General features: G+C 41.2%; 1 protein-coding gene across 1 annotated transcript in view; it reads left to right on the top strand.

The window, feature by feature from the left end:
* The window catches only part of LOC145999072 (uncharacterized), a 31,625-nt gene that overhangs the window by 5,464 nt on the left and 4,089 nt on the right, over positions 1-22,072 (top strand). The window contains exons 2-4 of the mRNA XM_083136040.1: positions 924-1,021; positions 5,784-5,836; positions 8,838-8,918. Coding sequence (XP_082992166.1) covers positions 959-1,021; positions 5,784-5,836; positions 8,838-8,918 — 197 coding nt within the window. The 5' untranslated portion in view covers positions 924-958. The remainder of the gene's footprint in view (positions 1-923; positions 1,022-5,783; positions 5,837-8,837; positions 8,919-22,072) is intronic.

Below are 22,072 nucleotides of genomic sequence, written 5' to 3'. Positions count from 1 at the left end.
GCAAGAGGTTCTGTTGTACCTCACAAAGCAACTGTTTTACGACTAGTCAGACACCAACAAATGATCCCACAAATTGTTAAGAGTTGGTATTATTATTATTATTATTGAAGATTAGGCACACACAGGAGGTGTACTACGTAGAAATTTTCAGCGAAAAATGCAGGCTTGACAAGGACTCAAACCTGGGTCTCTGTCATACCGTGCGATTTCTCTAACCACTGAGCCAGCCTGGCCTCGCCTGATTTCTCGTTGTCGCTGTTTTACCTGTGTGGAATCGTCTCTGCCAGTGCTACCGCAATGGGATCTGTTGCCTTTAAAACACAGTAGACTTCGACATTGCTTGGTTCCTCCCAGCGTAGAGATGTTAATGATTTTATGCTGAAAATTTCTACGTAGTACATTTCCTTTGTGTGCCTAGTGCCTGGTTCCTTCCAGCATAGAGATGTTATTGCATTTTTCGCTGAAAATTTCTATGTAGTACATTTCCTGTGTGTGCCTAATCTTCAATAATTAACATCTCTACACTGGGAGGAACCAAGCAACGTCGAATTCTACTGTATTTCAAAGGCAACAGATCCCGTTGCGGTAGCACTGGCTGAGAAGATTCCACATAGGTAAAACAGCAACAGCAGAAAATCAGGCGAGGCCAGGCCAGCTCAGGAGCTCAGTGGTTAGAGAAATGGCATGGTATATCAGAGACCCGTGTTCGAGTCCTGGTCGAACCTGCATTTTTCGCTGAAAATTTCTACGTTGGTATATATTGTTCAAAATCAATTCTCAGATGTGAATTTTTTTTTTCGAGCACTGTGTATTTGTAAGTTTTCTTGTGTTTTGAGGGATAGGTACCAGCTGAGGGGTATGTTTGCTCTCTGATGTTATCACTGTGTTTAACCCTTATTTTTTATTCTGTTTTTTTTTTTCAGAAAAATTGTATTATTATTCAGAAGAAGAGGGTGGAATGATGCAAAGCAAACTTCTATCTGTGATAATTATATTTGCTGTTTTCAGATGTTTTAATGAGGTAAGTATTTTCCATTTTATTCTCTTATATATTTTCTTCACATTTGTACAGTCATAGACTTTTTTAGGTTGTAATGTACCCTTTGAAAGACAATGGGGTTGTTACAATCCAGAAGTGTCCATGACTGTACATTGTGTTGTATTAGCAGTTGGGAAAAATGTTTGTGCTGGCATTACAGTTATGCTAACTTCAACTTTTCTTTTAGGGTGTTGATACATCACACTAATTGCTGCCAGCACTTTTATAGGTCAGCTTTCGCAAGTGTTAACGCATTAACAATGTAAGTGGGTCATGTTTTGTAAGAGATGGTTCATGTACACTCATGTCCTTTCCGTAAGAGATGGTTCACGTACACTCATGTCCTTTCCTATGTATATTATGTAATATGTTGTAGCGTGATGGGTAATTGGGAGCATAAAGGTAGAAACATCAATTTTCCTAAAAGCATCACTGTGAAGCTTGCAAGTTGAATGCTCATTCACCGCACATTCCACCGGAATCAGAGCCAAGCAACAAGAATTTTCCACTTGGCTCTGCACATTCAGCAAGGCAACGGCCCTCGCCAGCGGTGAGTGCACCTCCACTGTAAATTTCCATCTGCATCCAGGGATACCCCAGGTGTACAGCTGGAGGTGCAAAGTCCACCAAGTCATGATTCAATTCTAAAGTATAAGACCCTTTGGAGACTGTAAATCGATCTCTCACTTCACTCCGCAATTACCAGCAAATTGATCGACAAGACCATGACGACGGCCAGTAGAGAGATCGCGACTTTATGAGGCGGCAACGAGCAAGCAGCCCAAATAGCAGTCCGGACTACGGAGAATCATTAGCCTGAAGCCAGCCCGAGTCCGGAGAATCAGTGCTCCATAGAATCAAGCTGCCGAATTTGCCTGCCGCCTCTTATCGCTTCCATCTATCTCTCCAGCAGGCACCCGTCTCCATACGACCGACGCCAGAAGCCGAGGGCCAGATCTACAAGCAAAGGGGTGAGTAGCGTTCAACAACACACGCTCCCAACAATCCTTCATCAGCTTCCTTTAAGGTAGAGGTGGGTAGCTAAATCAAAACTGAAGACCTATCTTATTTATCTGAGCTACGTCCCGGCGTGACTCGATCCCGTTCCATACCCGACGTCACGCTACAATGTATAATTAATTATTTTCAGGAGAATGTTTAACCTAGTTTTACAAATGATAACTTTCGTTATACATGTTTCTGTCTGTACCTTCCCTTCTTAAGAATAGTGTTTAGAAACAATGGTATTTTTTTTTTCAGACTTGGCATGTAAGTGTGATTTCTTCAGAAAGATTACATACTGAAGTGACAACTGACATCCAAGTAACATATGACTTGACAACTCCTTAAGAATCAAATGAATTTTCCTGCGTAACCGTGCATGACATTTTTATTCTGTAACGTCTACTTGACTTCATCATATTTTCTTCACATACGAGGTTGATTTTGCAAGGATTTTTTTTATGAACTATTGAAGAACTTGGAATTGAGACTTTGGAATATCCTGTGGAGAGCTTGGAAATGTATTATCAGATTAAAAATTATCCAGTACACCTACATAAGAACGAGTTATATCAAAATTTAGCTTACTCAGTGCCGCAATAACCTATGGTAACCAATATTTTTTTCAAGTAGACCTTCATTTTTTTTTATTGTCATGAGAACAAAAAAAGTACCAGTTTTTTTTTTGTATTTTCCGGGTTCGATCCCCAGCTGGTTCAAATCCGGGAACTTTTCTAACGATGGAAGCGGCCCCGGCACCCACCCAGCGTCGAATAACATGCGTACCTGGGGAAACCTGGGGGGGTAAAGGTGGTCAGGGGCATGGTGCTGATCACATCACCCCCACTCACGACCGGATCAAGAAAGTGTGGGGCGTTACCCCCACACCCCCCATACGCCTTCATGGCATGGTGCTATGCACAGGGGAACACTTTACTTTTTACTTTACTTTTATTTTCCAGACCACCGCTCTATTTGAAATACTAAAAATAAAAAGTTGTGGTCTGATCGTAATATGATCTTGGTCTTGTTTTGAAGCTCTTTGTATCTGTTTTTTGAAATGCATTATCATTGTCAATTCACATTGTAAGACCAATTTTATATATATTCATTGGAGTAAAGATGTGTGTTGAATGTGGCGAGACCACTCGCAGTGACACCCTACACGTATGGTGTTGCCACGTTCAATGCACAACTTTACTCCTTTGAATGAAAATAAAACTACGTTGAATATAAATAAAGGCATGGTGCAGATCACATCACCTCCAAAATGGCCGAGATCGATAGAATGTGCGGGGGTCCTACCCCCACATCCCCCTATATATGCCTCATGGCATGGTGCAAAGTGCACTTGGAACTTTACCTTACTTATTATGATTTACTAATAGTGGGAAAGAAAAGTAGCATGCTGTAAAAAAGGAGAATATACAAAGAATACATGTGCTGGCAGAAAGACAGATGGCTTCAGTGAATATATTTTAGAAGAAATACATTCAGCAGGAGACATCTGCATTAAAAAAGAAAGTAGAACATGATGAAAAAGCCGGGAGAATGAGCGAAGAGTGATTTAGAGAAAGTAGGTGAAGGAAAATAATTTAGGCAGAGAATGTTTTAAGAGTGATTACAAGAAAAGGAACGACCACATTTCCAAGTTCTCGAAAAGGTATTCAGTAGGGATGGACGATATCAGAAATTTGATATCACGATATATCAAGAAAATATCGTCACAAACAATACAATATTTTTTTTCTGTATGGTTATATCGGCAGTGTATCATCTCCACAATATATATCTCCAAAATATCATGACGATTCATCACCGACAAGATATGTATCGCTAAAATATCATGATGATATATATTGCTAAAATATCCAGACGATATATCACCAACACAATATATATCATCAAAATATTGTGACGATATATCGTCTACCTGATAACGCCTGGACAATATTTTTCCAATATCGTGGTATATCGTCTGGACCAAAATATCGCCCAACACTAGTATTCAGAAGCCTAAATATTAAGTCCTTCAATGGGTAATAGAAATAATTCCTCCTGAATACCATCAACCCCTTATGTGAAAAGAAATATGATCACATCATTTTGTCAATCAAGTAGATGCCACAGAATAGTAATGCCACACTTGGTTGTGTATTGAAAGTTAATGTTGCATGCACATTGCTCTTGATGAAGGTAAATGTCAGATACACCAGAACCATATACGAGGCACATCCAGAAAGTAAGTTTCCCTATTTTTTCCCGTGAAAGTAAACATAATGAGCCGTGTAAATTGCGCATGCGCAGCAGAGCTAAGACGTATCAATCATATGCCAGGTGGACAGATCCCGCCCGGCACCAGTAGCGAGGCATCAGTGGTCCCAAGTGGAAGCTCGTATTCCTTCTGCCGCCGCATGCCAGTAGCGAGGCAGCAGTGGTACGAAATGGAAGCTCGTATTCCTTCTCCCACCGCATGCGAGGTTCGGTCGGTGATAAAGTTCCTGAATGCACAAAGCATTGCGCCAATTGACATTCATCGTCAGCTCTGTGAGGTCTATGAGTAAGCAGATGGTGCGTCGCTGGTGTCGGCAGTTTTCGGAAGGTCGTCAAAGTGTCCATGATGAAGAGCGCAGTGGGCGTCCGTCCCTCATCACTGATGATCTGGTTGAGCTGGTGCGGCAGCGCATCGTAGAGAACCGTCGCTTCACGAATACGGAGTTGAGTAGCCTTTTTCCGCAGATATCGCGATCCATGTTGCATGAGATTGTCACGCAGCGCCTGCTATTCAAAAAATTGTGTGCCAGGTGGGTGCCGAAAAACCTGACACCCGAACACAAAATGAAACGTTCAGGAGCAGCACTGACATTCCTGCAACGGTATCATGATGACGGCGATGATTTCCTCGACAGGATCGTCACGGGCGATGAGACGTGGATTTCGCACTTCACCCCGGAAACCAAGCAGCAGTCAATGCATTGGCAGCATAGTGGATCTCCGGTCAAGAAGAATTTCAAACAGACGCTGTCGGTACAGAAAGTGATGTGCACCGTGTTTTGGGACAGGAAGGGCATTTTGCTAATTGACTTCCTCCCCAGAGGTGAAACGGTGAACGGTGACCATTACTGTGAAACACTAAGGAAATTGCGACGTGCCATTCAAAACAAGAGGCATGGCATGCTTACTGCAGGTGCTGTGCTCCTCCATGACAATGCTCGTCCACATACGGCTCGGCGCACAGCAGCTGTTTTGACGGAATTTGGCTGGGAGTTGTTTGATCATCCACCTTACAGTCTTGATCTGGCTCCCAGCGATTTTCACGTTTTCTTGCACCTCAAGAAATTCCTGTCCTCCGGTGAGCGTTTTGGCAACGACGAAGAGCTGAAGACGTCTCTCACACGCTGGTTCCATTCACAGGCGGCAGAGTTCTACGACAGTGGGATCCAAAAGTTGATACCACAATACGACAAGTGTCTCAATTCTGGTGGTTGCTATGTTGAAAAATAGCTGAACCTTTGCTGTACCTGTTGCCAAAAATGGTTTCCTGAAACTGTGTTGTTGTTTTTTTTAATAAAATAGGGAAACTTACTTTCTGGATGCACCTCGTATATAACCACATAAAATATGTTACAGAATAATATTTATTGTCATAGACTGTTGTATATATTGTGGATATTCTGTTTAGAAACTATTTTGAAGTTATCATGCTTTTTTACTAGAACTACCAGTTATATTTACTTTGCAGGTTGAAGGAAAATACTGTGCATATGAAGAAAACGGTAAAACAGGATATTACATGTGAGTGTTCTCAGTCATTATACTATGCTCATTTACCTTGTCTTCAAATGAAATTGCCTGATAAAACAACACACAACAACAATACAAAGATATACATAAATTAATCACATTTAATAGTAATTATATGGTAATGTTTTTTCTAGGGATGTGACAAAACTGGTTTCACTTGTGTGAGCATCAGCCAAAAATGGCTTATCAAAATTGGTAAATGCCTGATATTTAGTTTCTTACTAAATTTTGATTGTAGATATTATACCCAATTTTGGCAAGTTTAAGGCAATACAGTGTTATACTGTTCTCCTGGAAGGAAAAACCTGACAAGTGATCATGATAGATTTTTTTTTTATTTCATGTTTTAAGTCCACTTTATGCACAGTAAGGTTAATTGGGACTGGACTTACAGTTTAAAGCAGGATCCGAACCACTATGTGCCTCCACCGGGTATCGAACCCAGACCCCTTTATTACAAGGCGAACACGCAACCACAGTGCCATTGGGGAGGCCCCGATCATGATGGATTGTAACAGTAGAAAACTTCTTACATCACGTGCCGGCAACTAAAAAAACACTAGGTTCCGAGCTTTCGATTCCTTCTCGGAATGATCATCAGGGCTGGTCGATGGAAGACTGAAAGGAAGCGGAACTTCAACCACGTCCTTTCCGTCTCCCCTCAACCAGCCCTGATGATGATTCCAAGAAGGAATCGAGAGCTCGGAACCTAAAGTGTTTTTTTGTCATGCTGTTTGTGTGTTTTTAACAAGCATGATGGATTGCTTGAATTTTTAACCACTGTACTTTGTTCATTTACAGTAAACCTCGATTTACATTTTTCAGGGGACTTAAAATGCGGGATAATGTGGAATCTGGGAAAATTTTCTAGCACTTTGCTATGTTGGGACCATGAAAATTGAATGTGTAATGCAGGAAAATGTAATACTGGGGAACGTAAAATTGGGGTTCTACTGTATACTACACACACACACACATATACCATATTGGCCCGAATATAAGCTGCACCCTAAAATTTGAAGGAGTGGAAAAAAAATACCCAAATATAAGCCGAGGGAAGAAAAGAAAATACCCCTAATCATTTTCCGGCAGATTCAGGGAAATATAATTAGGTAGGTACATATTTTATTTTATCATAAATACAGCACATACAAAACACAGTTTCATTATTGAAAAATTTAGGTTGCAATTATGTGCTATACGTACTTCAAAGGTAGCTTTCTGTTAACTACCAACACACTACTTATTAGGCAACAAAATTTGCCTATTCACCACCACCACTATTGTCACTAGCAGCAACCCAACGTTGCACATTAGATTCATCAAGTCCATATTTCCTTCCGGCCTCTCTGTTGCTTGTGCCTTTAGCATAATTGAACTTGCATCGTAACTATGCCTTATTCCCAGGCTTGACCTTGTTTACACATAAATAGATTATTCGAAATTACAAAAAAATAAATGAAGAACATTTTTTTTGTAATTCTATAAAAAATAAGTTAACATAGGCCAAAACCGGTAAACTTCCCTTTCGGACAAATGTCACAGTTGAAGTAATGGTCTAAACAGGTAAGGAACTACTTACTGTTAAGTAATCTGACTTAAATTTGGCATGAAGCAGTCTATTTTTGAGATTCAAAGGCCTTGTGACTCTTGTCAAGCCGGGATGAATTTCTTCATAGTTACTGGGATAAAAAAAACAACATTTAATTCATAATACTACTAACGGACTTATTATGCCATTCGGATAATGTAATTAATAAATACAATAATTCTAATTACATGATTATTAAAAAGCAAACATTTCTTTGTAAATAATAACGTAAAATGCCTGTTTTTGACCAATCCCCCGCCCTGTTTTAGGTTTGTTATCCATGGAATTTCAATCTGGAAGTATTGTTTTACAGGTACCTGTCATACGCTGTAAATATCAGCACATTTTTAACAGCATATGATTTGATGAAATGTCATAATTTTTTTAAGGTTGCGAATGTAAGATGCATCCTAATTTTTCACAATTGAACTTCGGATAAAATGCGTGACTTATATTCGGGCCAATATGATATGTTAACTTGTTCTGTATTCATCTTCAGGGTTGTGTACTATGTTCATCTGGTCACTTGAGGTAATCAAAACAGTCAATATGAGGCGTTGAGGATACGAAGGGCGAACTCAACAAACGTGCATTGTGAGGGAAATGCGTTTCAAGTTGTCAAGCACAGTGCGAACTCCACAAAAAACTTTGGAAATCACACATTAAACATTCCGATCTGCTGTTACCAAGTTTTTGTGGAGTTCGCACTGTGCCTGACAACTGGAAACGCATTTCCCTCACAATGTACGTTTGTTGAGTTAGCCCTTCGTATCCGCAACACCTCATATGATACCTTGGAAGATCATTTAGTGGTGATCAAGACTCCACCTAATGCAGTAGTCAGACCTGAATTGATGGGGTGAATCATCAATACAAAATGGAAGACAGTTGAATCACAATTAAAATTCTGGTTTCTTCACTAATTCCTTGCTCATTGAAGGCAATTGAACTCTTAGTGTCAGCGTAGGGGGGCAGGGAGATGCTTTTAGTTTGCATATTTCATGGTACAGATATCTTGGCAACCACAGCCTTCATAGTGCAGTGTGTTTGAAACTTGAAGGCATGGATGCTTCTTGGTGGTTATTTCTCACCAAGTCATCATTCGCCCTCGTGATAGAATAATATGATGGATTGTATATTGAACAACAGCATGAAATATCTAAAATTCAACTACAATGTCATAGATACATTCTTGCTGAAAAGCATAATTTCGATGCCTAAAATATAAGCAGTGGGCTTTTGAATTTTTCTTAGTAAAAGCAGGAATATTAAAGTGAAAAGAAGAAGAAAGAAAGACATGCAATCTTAAATTTATCTCAAATTTATATTTGAGTTCCGTTGAACATGTATGATCCGAGAAATATACACTATTTGTTACATGTAAATATTTTTTTGTTGCAGATGTCCTCGGAATGAATTCTGTTGCAGTTTAGGTTGCTGTGTGTCGCCAGTTTTCCATTTTTACCAACTATGGTATTACTGGTAAGTCATTAGCCTAGAGCAGGGGTGCCCAAACTTTTTCATTTCATGGCATCCTTAGTATTTCAAGATTTTTTTTCGCAGTGCGCAAGTCAGAATGTAGGCCTATCCAAAGCTTGCAATGCTCAGTTAGTGTGGTTAGATTGCTTGCCTTAAGTTAAAATGTAAACACATAATTCAAATTAAGAAACATTTTATATGTAAAAAGTACTAAATAATAACGTATTTTGGAAAAATCATATCATTTCAGTGAAAATGTTTGAACATTTCACGGTGCCCCTGTAACCCTGCTATGGTGCCCCAGGGTGTCGTGGCTCACACTTTGGGAACAACTGGCCTAGAGCATTGTCTAAAGTGGGACCTATCACATTTAGCAAAAAAATATGCAGTATTATCCATTTACTGAGGAGTCTCTTTCTGCTTGTACAAATTGAGTAGTTTTTAATTGGCTTTTCTGATGGCATTGTTTATTTATTTATTTACTCTGAGCTTCAGATACAGTCTTATTTGGCCATTTTACACTGAAACAACATAAAGTAGAAACAAAAAATAACAAAAGATAAAAACAATAACAAGATGGGTGTTGGAGTTGCGTTGATTCTTGTAAGAAAACACAATAACAAATGCACACGCTGATTCTTTTGAGACATCTATTTTCTACCTGTAATGCACTAACTACCATGAAGTATCACTGAAAGGCAATTCTAATCACTTTAGACGACGTATGTTCTTAGTAATGTCCAGCTGTGGTTATCGCGATTCGCGCCATGATGCTTCTCTCTCACTCACCGTTTTTCTTTACTTGGCGCCCACGCAAACAGCTGACACACGGACCACATACGCCATCTCTTGAGAATAAAAGTAATTTAACCCACATCATCAAAACCAAATAATGAAAACAAGAACACATTCCTATACATATTCCCCCCTCTTGATTGGATAAATTCCAATCAACAGATTTGCTAATTCAATTGTCATTAGGTAAGGGAATCAATTTGTTCACTGGTCTTTTAGTAAAACCAGTTTTTGTTCTAATTTTTGCCACACGCACTACACCGTCTTTACCAGGAAACGTCTCTTCCACTACTGCTATTTTCCATGTAAGTGGAGGTGCGTTGTCTTCTTTGACCAGAACCACCATGCCTGGTTGAAGATTTTCTGTTGAAGCCGTCCATTTACGACGCTGTTGTAGTTCGTGGAGATAATCCTTCGACCATCTTTTCCAAAAATGTTGTTGTAATTGCTGAATGTGTTGCCATCTAGAAAGACTGTTTTGGGGCAAGTTAGTTAAATCAGGCTCAGGTATGGACATGAGAGGTGACCCTATAAGAAAGTGACCAGGTGTTAAGTAAAAGGTGTCACTGGGATTATCAGATATTGAGGTCAGGGGTCGGGAATTGAGGCATGCTTCAATTTGCGTTAACAATGTTGCAAGCTCTTCGTATGTCAAAGTAGCATTTCCCACTATCCTCTTAAAGTGATATTTCATAGACTTTACAGCGGCTTCGCACAATCCTGCAAAGTGGGGCGCGTTAGCTGGAATGAAGTGCCAGTTGATTCCATCTTTTATTGCAAAATCTTCAAGTCCACCTTTTAGCTGTTCTGCTTTGAAGAGTTGACTGAGTTCTCTCAGTTCTCTATTAGCTCCAACAAAATTAGTCCCGTTGTCACTGTATATGTTTTGACATTTTCCTCTTCTAGAAACAAATCTGCGTAGAGCAGCGATAAATGCGTCTGACGTTAAGGAAATAACTGCTTCAATATGCACTGCTTTAGTAGCCATGCACACAAATATAGCTACATATCCCTTGGTAGTGATTCTGCTTCTTCTGTTTGTTCTTATGATGCAAGGACCAGCATAATCTACTGCTGTATTTAAAAATGGACGTGATGGTGTGACTCTTGGGCTTGGTAATTGTCCCATGAGTTGATGTGACGCCTTGGCTTGCAACTTAAAACATATTAAGCATTTATGCAAGACAGATCTTACTGTTTGTCTGATATGTGGAATCCAGTATTCCTGTCTTAAAGAGCTTATCAACAATTGAGGCCCTGCATGTAATAAACGACGATGTTCTGATTCAATTATGAGTTGCGTCAGATGATGTTTGGTAGGCAAAATTAATTGATATTTGCTCTCATATGGCAATTCTGAATTTTCGAGTCTTCCACCAACTCGTAACAGCTGTCTGTCATCAATAAATGGATGAAGATCCTTGATAGGACTATTTTTTGATACTTGTTGTCCTTCTTCTAAGTCATGAATTTCTTGTGGAAATGAAATGCGTTGCACAATTAAGATACATTTCATTAGTACTGCACGTAATTCAACATAAGAAAAGTTTCCTGTTCTCTTCGAAACAGGATTCTTAACATTGTAAATGAATCTGTAGCATGTTGCTACTACACGAAGCAATCTATGTAATGTGGAAAATCTCAGCATGAAATCTGCTTCTGTTCCATGTATCTTGCTAAACATTGATGTAACTATCTTCCTTTGTTCTGTTATGCATTCTTCAAGTTCGCTATTTTCCATAACATGTAATGGCCAAGTATCTTCTTTTAACCACGTAGGTCCATTCCACCAAATTTCCGAATCCTTGAGGGCTCTTGGTTCTACTCCCCTTGTTATCAAATCTGCTGGATTACACTTAGATGTGACTTGATGCCATTGGTTAATAGCAGAAAGTTTCTGGATCTGTGCAACACGGTTACCTACGAAGGTTTTCCATCGAGTGGGGGACGCTGCTAGCCACCCAAGTACGATTTTTGAATCTGTCCAAAAATATGTACTGTCAATTGGAATTCTCAAAATTGGTGTTGTTTTCTTAACTAGTTTAGCTAATAGAAGAGCACCGCACAATTCTAGTCGTGGCAAAGTAACTTTTTTGATTGGCGCTACTCTTGACTTTGCGCACAGTAATTTAACATTGATTCTTCCTGACTCATCTCTTGATCTGATATAAATGCAACAACCATAAGCTCCTTCTGCTGCGTCGCAGAATCCATGTATCTGAATGTCATTTGTCTTTTCTGTTGTCAGTACAAATCTCTCTATTTGGATGTGAACTATATCTGGTAGTTGTTGATACAAATTCGTCCATTGGTTTCTTAAATCGGAATCTAATTGTTCATCCCACTCCAATTTACAACTCCAAAGTTTCTGCAAAAACATCTTGTATAAAATGACAGTTGGACTGATAAGTCCCAGTGGATCAAATATGGAGCTAACAATTGACACAACTTGTCGTTTGGTTATGTTCGTTAATGGTGAACAAAAGTCTCCATCTTTCGCTACTTTGCACGAAATTAAAAATTTGTCTGTTGATGGTTGCCAGATGAGGCCTAATGTGTTTATTTCTGCTTCATTATTGAACTGAAATGGTAAATGAACTTCTCTGTGTTCTTCTGGTACTGCTTGCACCAATTCCTCACAATTGGAGCACCATTTGCGTAAAATAAATCCACCTCGTTTCAAGAGTTCATTCAGTTCAGACTGTAAGTTGAGCATAGTTTCAATGTTATCACCTCTTGATGCTACATTGTCACAATAAAAATCCCTTAATAATATGCTGGATGCATTAGGAAAGTTTTCGTTTTCCTGTCTTGCAAGCATTTGTAATGCTGCAACAGCTTGGTACGGCGATGAGGTTAAGCCATAAGTTACAGTTAATAATTCATAAGTTTGTATTTCTTCGTTTGGTGATTTTCTCCACAATATTATTTGATATTTAGTGTCATAAGGATGGACTCTAATGTTGCGAAACATCTGGGCTATATCTGCTGTAAAAACTATCTTGTGCGTTCTGAACTTCAGTACAATAGAGTATAGATCTTCTTGGACTGTAGGCCCTGTCATTAGAACATCGTTAAGGGATAGTCCACTGTCTGTTTTCGATGATCCATCAAATACAACTCTCACAGGTGTTGTAGTACTTTCTCTAATAATAGCATGATGCGGTAGGTAATATGACTCCTTGTTCTCTTCATCAGTAGTTTTAATTTGCTTCATGTGGTCTAATGATTCATAATTGTCCATGAATTCACAATAGTTCTGCCTGAGTGTTGGCTGTGTTGTTAATCTTCTTTCCAACTGATGAAATCTTTTGTCTGCTTGTTGAAACGAATTCCCTAATTCAGTATGATTTGGTTTGAATGGTAGCCTAACCATAAATCTACCATCCTTCTGCCTGATGGTTGTTTCTTGAAAATGCCTTTCACAATCCATTTCTTCTTTGCTCTTGGTCTTTGTGAATACTTGCTCTAACTCAAAAAACCTCTGTAATTGTAATTGAAGGCTATCTTCAGTACGTACAAAACATGAAGTAACTGTTGTAGGTGCTTCACATTGTTGAGGCATAGCTCCTGCTAAAATGTATCCTAACTCTGTATCTTGAAGTACAGGATAATTTCCTATTCTTGTTCTTCTATCTGAACGTAGTAGCAAGAAAAATAGTTCAGATCCAATCAACAAATCTATGTTGCCTGGCTGATGAAATGAAGGATCAGCAAACTGAATATCCTTTGGAAGATTCCAAGTACTGCAATCGATTACCTGTGTAGGCAAGTCGCCTGTGATTTTTGGTAACACAAGACACTTCACTGTTGTTGTATAATTAGACGTTCTAGACTGGATTACAACATCTACACAATGTTTAGTTTCAAGACACGAATTGTTTATTCCCTGAACTGGAACAACATAGTTTTCTTTCGTCAGTCGTAGTTTTTGCACTAATGATGTGGTTACAAAATTAGACTGACTCCCACTGTCTAAGAGAACTCTGCAATAATGAAATTGTCCATTGTTGCCCTTTACCTTCACTAAGGCAGTTGACAATAAAACTTGTGAAGTGTGTCTTTCTTTGACTGTACAATATGAAGATTGAGGTGCTTCATCTCTTGCCACATTGTTGCTTTCTTGAGGAGACACCCTGTAATTCAATAGTTGTCTATTGCTTGTATTGTTACTGACACTCGCCGATCTTGGTCTTTCAGGTGTATCCCTGTGCAAGAGAGTATTATGTTTCAAATTACAAATTTTGCAATTTCCAGATTTACAAAATTTCACTGAATGTTTTGAAGATAAACAATTAAAACAAAGACCTTTCTTCTTCACAAATTCTTGCTTCTGTTTATAACTTGCCTGTAAGAAAGTCTCACATTGGTACAAAGTATGATTTGCGGAACAGTACATGCACTGAATGTTAGTGGATGTTGCTAAATACGTGTTGCTTTGTTTCATGAATTTACCTTGTTTATCATGTGATTGAAACTGCTTAGCATTGGTGTCACTATGTGTCGGTTTCATGTTTTCTAAAGCTTGACACCTGCGCTCTACAAATGCAAATAATTCTGACAAGGTAGGAAAGTAATCATGCTCTTGTGATAATTCAAATTCCTTACGAGTATTGTGATCCAAATGAGATACAAAATGTTGTGATAAAATGACTTCATCCAAAGGCACCTCAAGTTTAAGAGCCTTTAAAGCATTCAGATTTGAGGTTGCTGTATTTACAAACTGTCTCAATTCATTTGCATCTTCTTTACGCACCGACTTTATGTGTAATAGTTCACTAACGTAATGTGATGCAATAAGCCTGCTATTATCATATCTTTCAGTGAGCAAGTTCCATGCTACTGTATAATTTGCCTCACTGACTTGCAAGTTTGAAATGAGCTTACTGGCTTGTCCCTTTAAAGAGGACCGCAAATAATGAAATTTTTGTATTGCTGGTAATGTATTGTTATCATGGACCAACACTTTAAAATTGTCCTTGAATGGAAGCCAGTTTTCATAATTTCCATCAAAAGAGGGTATGGAAGTCTTTGGAAGTCTAAGTTGAGACTGAACTGACGTAACAGAACTAGTACTAACACTGGGCTGATTCATTTGATCATGCCGCATCACTATTGTCTCCATTTGAGACCTAATGCTGTAGTACTTTTCTTCAAATTCTATTCTGTGAACTTCCTCTTCGGATGCTTCCGATTGAAGTTCCAAACTGGTTTGAACGTCATTGAATTTGTCCCACATCTCAGTCAAATGAATTAATCTCAGTTTAATTTCCTGAACACTCTGTATATTAATGTCAAATGCATCGACGAATGCTTTCATACGGGTCAATTGCCCTTTGTAGCTTCCTCGCACAACTTTTAAACGTTTAATCTCTGCCTCTGTCATGGTGAAAGGATAACTGATAAGGTTTCACAATAATGCATTTAATGAACGTAATGTAATGTAAAGAAAGGAAAAGGAAATGGTACTAAAATGAGCCTGATTACCTGCAAACTTCAGCGCTGCCGATGTTGGACACACAATCGTCTCGCCGGTTGGAAACACTGCTGCACTGCTCGCACGAAGAATCAGCTGATTTCCTTCCCCGCCTTCTGAATATGCTTGCTACGCAATAAATTTAGTATCGAGATTCCGGAATGTCCCTTCTGCCACCCGCACGAAACGTTCAGTTCTTGAGACACGAATCCACACAACTGGACCACGCTATGTCAATGCAAAACTAGAACACACCGTTCACCACAAAGTTTACAGTTCACAGTCAGGTAGAGGTAAGACATCCAAGGCTTGGAGGACCATAAAAATGTTGGAGTTGCGTTGATTCTTGTAAGAAAACACAATAACAAATGCACACGCTGATTCTTTTGAGACATCTATTTTCTACCTGTAATGCACTAACTACCATGAAGTATCACTGAAAGGCAATTCTAATCACTTTAGACGACGTATGTTCTTAGTAATGTCCAGCTGTGGTTATCGCGATTCGCGCCATGATGCTTCTCTCTCACTCACCGTTTTTCTTTACTTGGCGCCCACGCAAACAGCTGACACACGGACCACATACGCCATCTCTTGAGAATAAAAGTAATTTAACCCACATCATCAAAACCAAATAATGAAAACAAGAACACATTCCTATACAATGGGATAGATTTACATGTTCTTGGTCAGTAATGTACAAAAATTACGTTCTGGAAGGAAAATATCTACATTCAGGGGAAGTTTGTTGTAGATTTCTGGGAGCTTGTAAAACAAGGAGCGTTGTAGAAGGGATAGCCTAGTGGTTGGGTTGTGGAAGAGTTGCAGGTTGCACATTTGCTTTTGGGGTACCCTAAGTGTGAATTCACTAATTAGGAGAGTTGTTCTGATTTTGCCATTTATTATCTTGTATAAAAACGTCATGTCAGCTAGATCACGATGAAAGGATGGAGTGTGAATATTCAGAGCAGCCATGGTGTCTATTTGGATACATGTCGGAAAGAAGGTATTCTATGGTGAACAATTGCAAGAAAGAAACTGAGAACAGAATCTATTCTGGTGAGATTGGTTTTTGAGGCCATTGCCCAAATTGGGGAACAGTATTCAAGGATGGGCAAGATGAAAGATTTAATGAATAAAACAAGAGATGATGGATGGGTTTTGAATTTCGCTAAATCTGTATAGAAGACCGAGCGCTGCCATCTTGTAATGATTAGCCCTATCTGAGTATTTAGTGAATTTCAGAACTAACTTTGCCAAATTGCATAGTTTCTCTTCCCTTGGTTTGATCAGATAGTATGACTAAATATAAAGTTCAGTCTGAAATTTGTCTCCATAGTTTGTCATGCAAGAACCAGAGCAAACTCCAAAAGTGTTTTTTTTTTATTTGGTTTTGTATAACTAATCTCCTCTGCAGAACTCTATCTGGTGTCAAATTCATTTATCTCCATCTCTTCTCCTTAACTGTAAAGTAGAGTCACGTCTATTCAATTTATTTACCTTCTTTTAGGGTTAGACATATTCCCAAGAATACATGATTTCCTCTCCTGTAAATCTAATAAATTGAGCTTGTAATAGATAACTTCATGAAATTCAACAAGTTGAATAAGTTTTATGTGGTGTAATATTACATTTCTTTAATATTCATTAGACTTTTGTGAGCAGATTATATTCTGCAACAAGTTAGACACACACACTTATTGTGTCCTTTTATCCATATCCAACCAGTAAGGGGTGATATTTTGAGAAGGCACTCAAAGGTCAATCTCACTTCCATGTACAGGGCTTTTTCATTCAATTCCCAGACAGAGTGTTTGAAAAAAATCATGATAAGGATCTACAGTGGTTCCTTCCTCTGCAATGCATTAAATCCAATTTCGCTGCCTCTCGTAGAAGGCCTGGTGGTACTCCTCTTCTTGTATGTCCCTCAATACCCTTGTGTTACGTTTAATGTCCTCATTGTACTGGAATGGTGGGGTTTTTTTTTTTCAACTAAAGCATGGCTGGACCTTTGGCCGATGCTAGGGCAGCTTTGTACAAATTTCCTTTCCTTTTTGACAAATGGCTGTGATATTCCAAAAGCAAATCACATAAAGATTCACATGAATGCTCTGGAAGGAATTGTAAACAAATGATATTTTTCAGATTTTGGAATATCATTCTGTTTTTTTTTCAAATGAGAGGAAAATTAAAAGAAGTTGACATCAGGCAAAGATCCAGCAAAGTCTTAAGGGGGGGGGGGAGAAAATCATGAGGGGGGAAACCACAAGAATACTCTTCTGTGCCAAGAAGTCAGTCATCATCATCAGTGCATGAACTGGGAGCATTGTGATGAACCTGCAAATTTCCAGATACCCATTTCTGTGGTCTTCTGCAAGCAGCATCCCAGCCAGCCCCCGTGGCGGAGTGGTTAGCTCATAGTGCTAAGACACCAGGGGTCCTGGGTTCGAATCCCAGCCTGGGGATGGATGTTTGTGAGTGTCCATACATCAATTTCATCATATCATCACTCATCCACATCTTCTCAAGTTAGCCAAAAATGGCACAAAAAGCAAAGTAAAATAAAGCAATTCAATCAGTCAATCAAAAGCAAGCAGCATCCCATATGCATTGTAGGACTCCCTTGTAGAATTCCTTATTTACTGTTGTCCAGGTGGAACAAATTCATAATGTATTAGGCCATCAATGTCAGCAAACATGATCAACGTGACTTTGACTTCTGAGTAGTCTTGTTTGGAGGAGAGGATGTCTTCTTTCCACTGTCACGACATCTGCTTTGTGTCTGAGCTGTAGTGACGAATCAATCATGTAACGTTTCAACCCTGTATCAGGGTCTTCCTCTGATGAAGAACTAAACTAAAATGATTAAATACACACACAGAAAGTATATATACACATAGCAGGGTGACGCCACACATCATGTTGACAGTCCTTATATTGGACGATTTCTCTAAAGGAATTTAATACATATCCCCTCTTGATAGTTCTTTAATGGGTCTCTCTTACTGACAGGTGATTGACAGGTCAAGATTAGCAAGAATCTGAAACTACCTGTTCATCATTTCCCCCTCCCCTCCTGCCTTCTTGGAGGGAATACCCCCTCCTCCTCCCCTGGTCTTCCTCTCTTCTCTTTCTTCCTTGTTCATTCTTCTTCTTTCCTCCTTCCTTTTTCTCATCCTTTCAACTCTCTCTAACACTCTCTTCCATTCCTTGTTTATTTTGAGTCCTCCATTCCAATTCATGGTGTCTTCTCCTTTCTTCTCTATTTCTTTAGCCTCCCTCCATTTTCTCACTAGTTCTCTCTTCTCTTTTCCTATCCACCTAGCCGAATCAACATGATGTGTGTTTGTGTGGCTAGTCACCCTGCTATGTGTATATATACTTTCTGTGTGTGTATTTAATCATTTTAGTTTAGTTCTTCATCTGATGAAGTCCTTGATCTAGGGTTGAAACGTTAAATATACAGGGTGATTCTAAAGGTATAGTAAAAACGAAAACCATAGATACCTCCCATGAAATAGAGACGAAAGTTCCCCTTCCACTTTGCCTAGAGATGCCTCCGTGAGGAGCTAGACAATGCCGAAAACGTGTGAAAATGAACTTCACACCTCTGTACAGCCAGTACCAGTGAAGATAGAAAGGCGGAACAAACGAAGTCAAAAGGAACACCAAAGTCGCCCATACGAAAAACACTAGGCGGCAGCTGCGCAACGCATGCGCATGGGGTTCCACAAAGGAAATAGGAGTGTCCCGCAAGACAAGTGAAGGGTAAGGGTAGCGATCGACAACGGTAGGGAGAAAAGAAGCTATGAAGCATGAAGTAACAATTGCACAGCGGGAAACAAACACCATGACTGAAGCAGTGCAGTCGAGAAAAGTAGTGCGGGGTTGCAGAACCACGGGAGGACGACATAGGATGTAAAAACACACCGAGAATGCAAGCAAAGTGGTCCGTGACACGCAACAGACGCGTACATGGTTCGGGGCAGAAATGGCGGCGCTGGCGGTGCAGCGCAAGGGGAGTCCCCAAAACACAGTGGGGAGACAGCGCAGCAAAAAAATATACGGTGCAACAAAAGAGAAAGAGGACCGGACGTGGAATGGTACCTGCCAAGGAGACAACAAATGCGGGACGAGGGATTCCCCATAGCAGCACCGAGGGGATGTCACACAGAGGTCGTGCGCCAGCAGGACAAACACAGCAACTACGGGCACAGGAGGTTATTGCTAATGAAAGGTGCACGTACAGATAGGACCACGTACCCCGTACTGACGTTGTAACAAACGTCGTGATGGGGCCCAATCAGCCTCTTAGAAATGAAACCGGAGGCACATCGCTGGGTGGGAGCGGGCGAAAGGCTGCTGGAGTGTCGTACGGAGCCCACCACTCCGTATGGTGGACGACACTAATGGACGAGGTCGGAATGTTTCCATCCCGATCACCAGGTCCACCGTTCCCAGACCTGACGCGGCTGCTTGCTTCCGAGCGCAACCCCAGCCGAACAACTCGAGTCCCTCCTCGGCCGCAGCCTTCCGCTCCGAAACCAAGTGTGGCCTCACACCACCGCAGCCGCACACTGCCGCGTGGGTGTGAGACCGGGCCGAGCAAGGCTGGACAGATAAACTGCGTGGGACAATCGTGTAATGAAGCTACGTGGGGGTATGCACGTCTGTTCAACTGCTGGGTTACCCCACATTGGTGTACACAAACACCACACGATCGTACGTAGTGCTCCCCGTTGGCTCGAGCAAGACGGACGAAGTACGTGTTGTGGGTGAATGGGGCAAGAATGAAGGACGCTACATGTGTTCCACGATGACAAGGCCCCAGAGTACATGGCCCCACCTGACGGCAGTGGTCAGGTAGTGAAGAGCACAGGCACGGGTAGCTCAGGAACGTCAGCTGATTGTACCACAGTGCCGTGCGGACGTGTGGGCTGATTGGAAGTGCAGCGTCAGGGAGTGTGTCAGTGAAAGAGCCGGTGCGGTGGTGGTGTGCTTGACGTACGACAATTGAGTACGTTGTTTCGAAGCCGTTGTGACCAGTGTGTGTGTGTGTGTGCCACCTTTGCACTGCAGTACAGTATTCCACAATTGGCACTATCCTCACCGTACCATGGAACGCTACACATTTGTAGAACTGAGGGACATGCATTTTGTCTACGGCCTTGCAGTTGGCAATGGCCGAGCAGCTGCACGCCTTTATCGCGGACGGTATCCGGAGAGGCGACAACCCGACAGCAGGTTGTTTTCGAACGTGCACCGTACCCTTGGTGAATTAGGTGTGTTACGTGCAGGCCATCATGTCGGTCACCCAAGACATGTGCGCACCACGGCGGTCGAGGAGGACGTACTTGCTCGCGTGGACGACACACCATCCACTAGCACCCATAGCATTGCAAGTGCAGTGGGAGTATCACAGTCGACAGTGTGGCGTGTCCTTCATGATGATCTGCTGTATCCCTATCATCAACAGCGAGTCCACGCATTGCAGGCTGGGGATTTCCCACGACGTGTGGAATTCTGTCAACGACTGTTGCAGTTTTGCTTTTCACGGACGAGGCAACATTCACCCGTGAGGGCATCTTCAATTGCCGAAACAGCCATGTGTGGGATTATGAAAATCCACATGCAGCAGTCGAGGTGCACCATCAGACCCAGTTTGCAGTGAATATCTGGGCAGGTATCATCGATGAACAGATTATCGGTCCATACCTGCTGCCACCACATTTAAATGGCCGCCTCTATCGCACCTTTCTTGCATCAGTCCTTCCAGAGCTGCTAGAAGATGTACCCCTCAACGTGCGACATCGTATGTGGTTTCAATTGGATGGAGCGCCTGCACATTTTGATGGCACAGTGCGAACCCTTTTGCACCGTACCTACCCACAGCGCTGGATCGGCAGAGAGGGCCCCGTCCCCTGGCCCACCCGTTCGCCTGACCTCACACCAATGGATTTCTTCTTGTGGGGCCATGTGAAAACACTCGTCCACTAGACCCCGGTGCCTGACAAGGAAACATTGGTAGCGCGGATACTTGCAGCATCGGCCGAGGTGTGTACCATGCCAGGGATTTTTGATAGGGTTCGCCAGAATTTCCTGCGACGCTGCAATGCCTGCATTGAATGTGGTGGTCGTCAATTTGAGCAACTTTTGTAACAATATCAGTCCGGGGTACGACTACGTACTACGTACTATTCCTATCTGTAAGTGCACCTTTGTGTGGCAATAAACCTCCTGTGCCCGTAGTTGCTGTGTTTGTCCTGCTGGCGCACGACCTCTGTGTGACATCCCCTCGGTGCTGCTACGAGGAATCCCTCGTCCCTCATTTGTTGTCTCCTTGACAGGTACCATTCCCCGTCCGGTCCTCTTTCTCTTTTGTTGAACCGTGCTTTGTTCTTGCTGCGGTGTCTCCCCACGGTGTTTGGGGACTCCCCACGCGCTGCATGTGTTTGTTTCCCGCTGTGCAATTACTTCATGCTTCATTGCTTCTTTTGTCCCTACCGTTGTCGATCGCTAATCTTTCCCTTCACTTGTCTTGCGGGACACTCCTATTTCCTTTGTGGAACCCCATGCGCATGCGTTGCGCAGCTGCCGCCTAGTGTTTTTCGTATGGGCGACTTTGGTGTTCCTTTTGACTTCGTTTGTTCCGCCTTTCTATCTTCACTGGTACTGGCTGTACAGAGGTGTGAAGTTCATTTTCACACGTTTTCGGCGTTGTCTAGCTCCTCACGGAGGCATCTCTCGGCAAAGTGGAATGGAACTTTCGTCTCTATTTCATGGGAGGTATCTGTGGTTTTCGTTTGTACTATACCTTTAGAATCACCCTGTATAGTGTTTCTATATCTTAATAAACTGCCTTGGTCAGCAATTCAGTGTTTTTATT

The sequence above is a fragment of the Lepisma saccharinum genome, chromosome 14 (assembly GCF_977018435.1).
Source record: "Lepisma saccharinum chromosome 14, izLepSacc3.1, whole genome shotgun sequence".
NCBI classification, from domain to species: domain Eukaryota; kingdom Metazoa; phylum Arthropoda; class Insecta; order Zygentoma; family Lepismatidae; genus Lepisma; species Lepisma saccharinum.
Note: the sequence above shows the minus strand (reverse complement) of the source record. Positions and strands in the feature narration are given on the sequence as shown.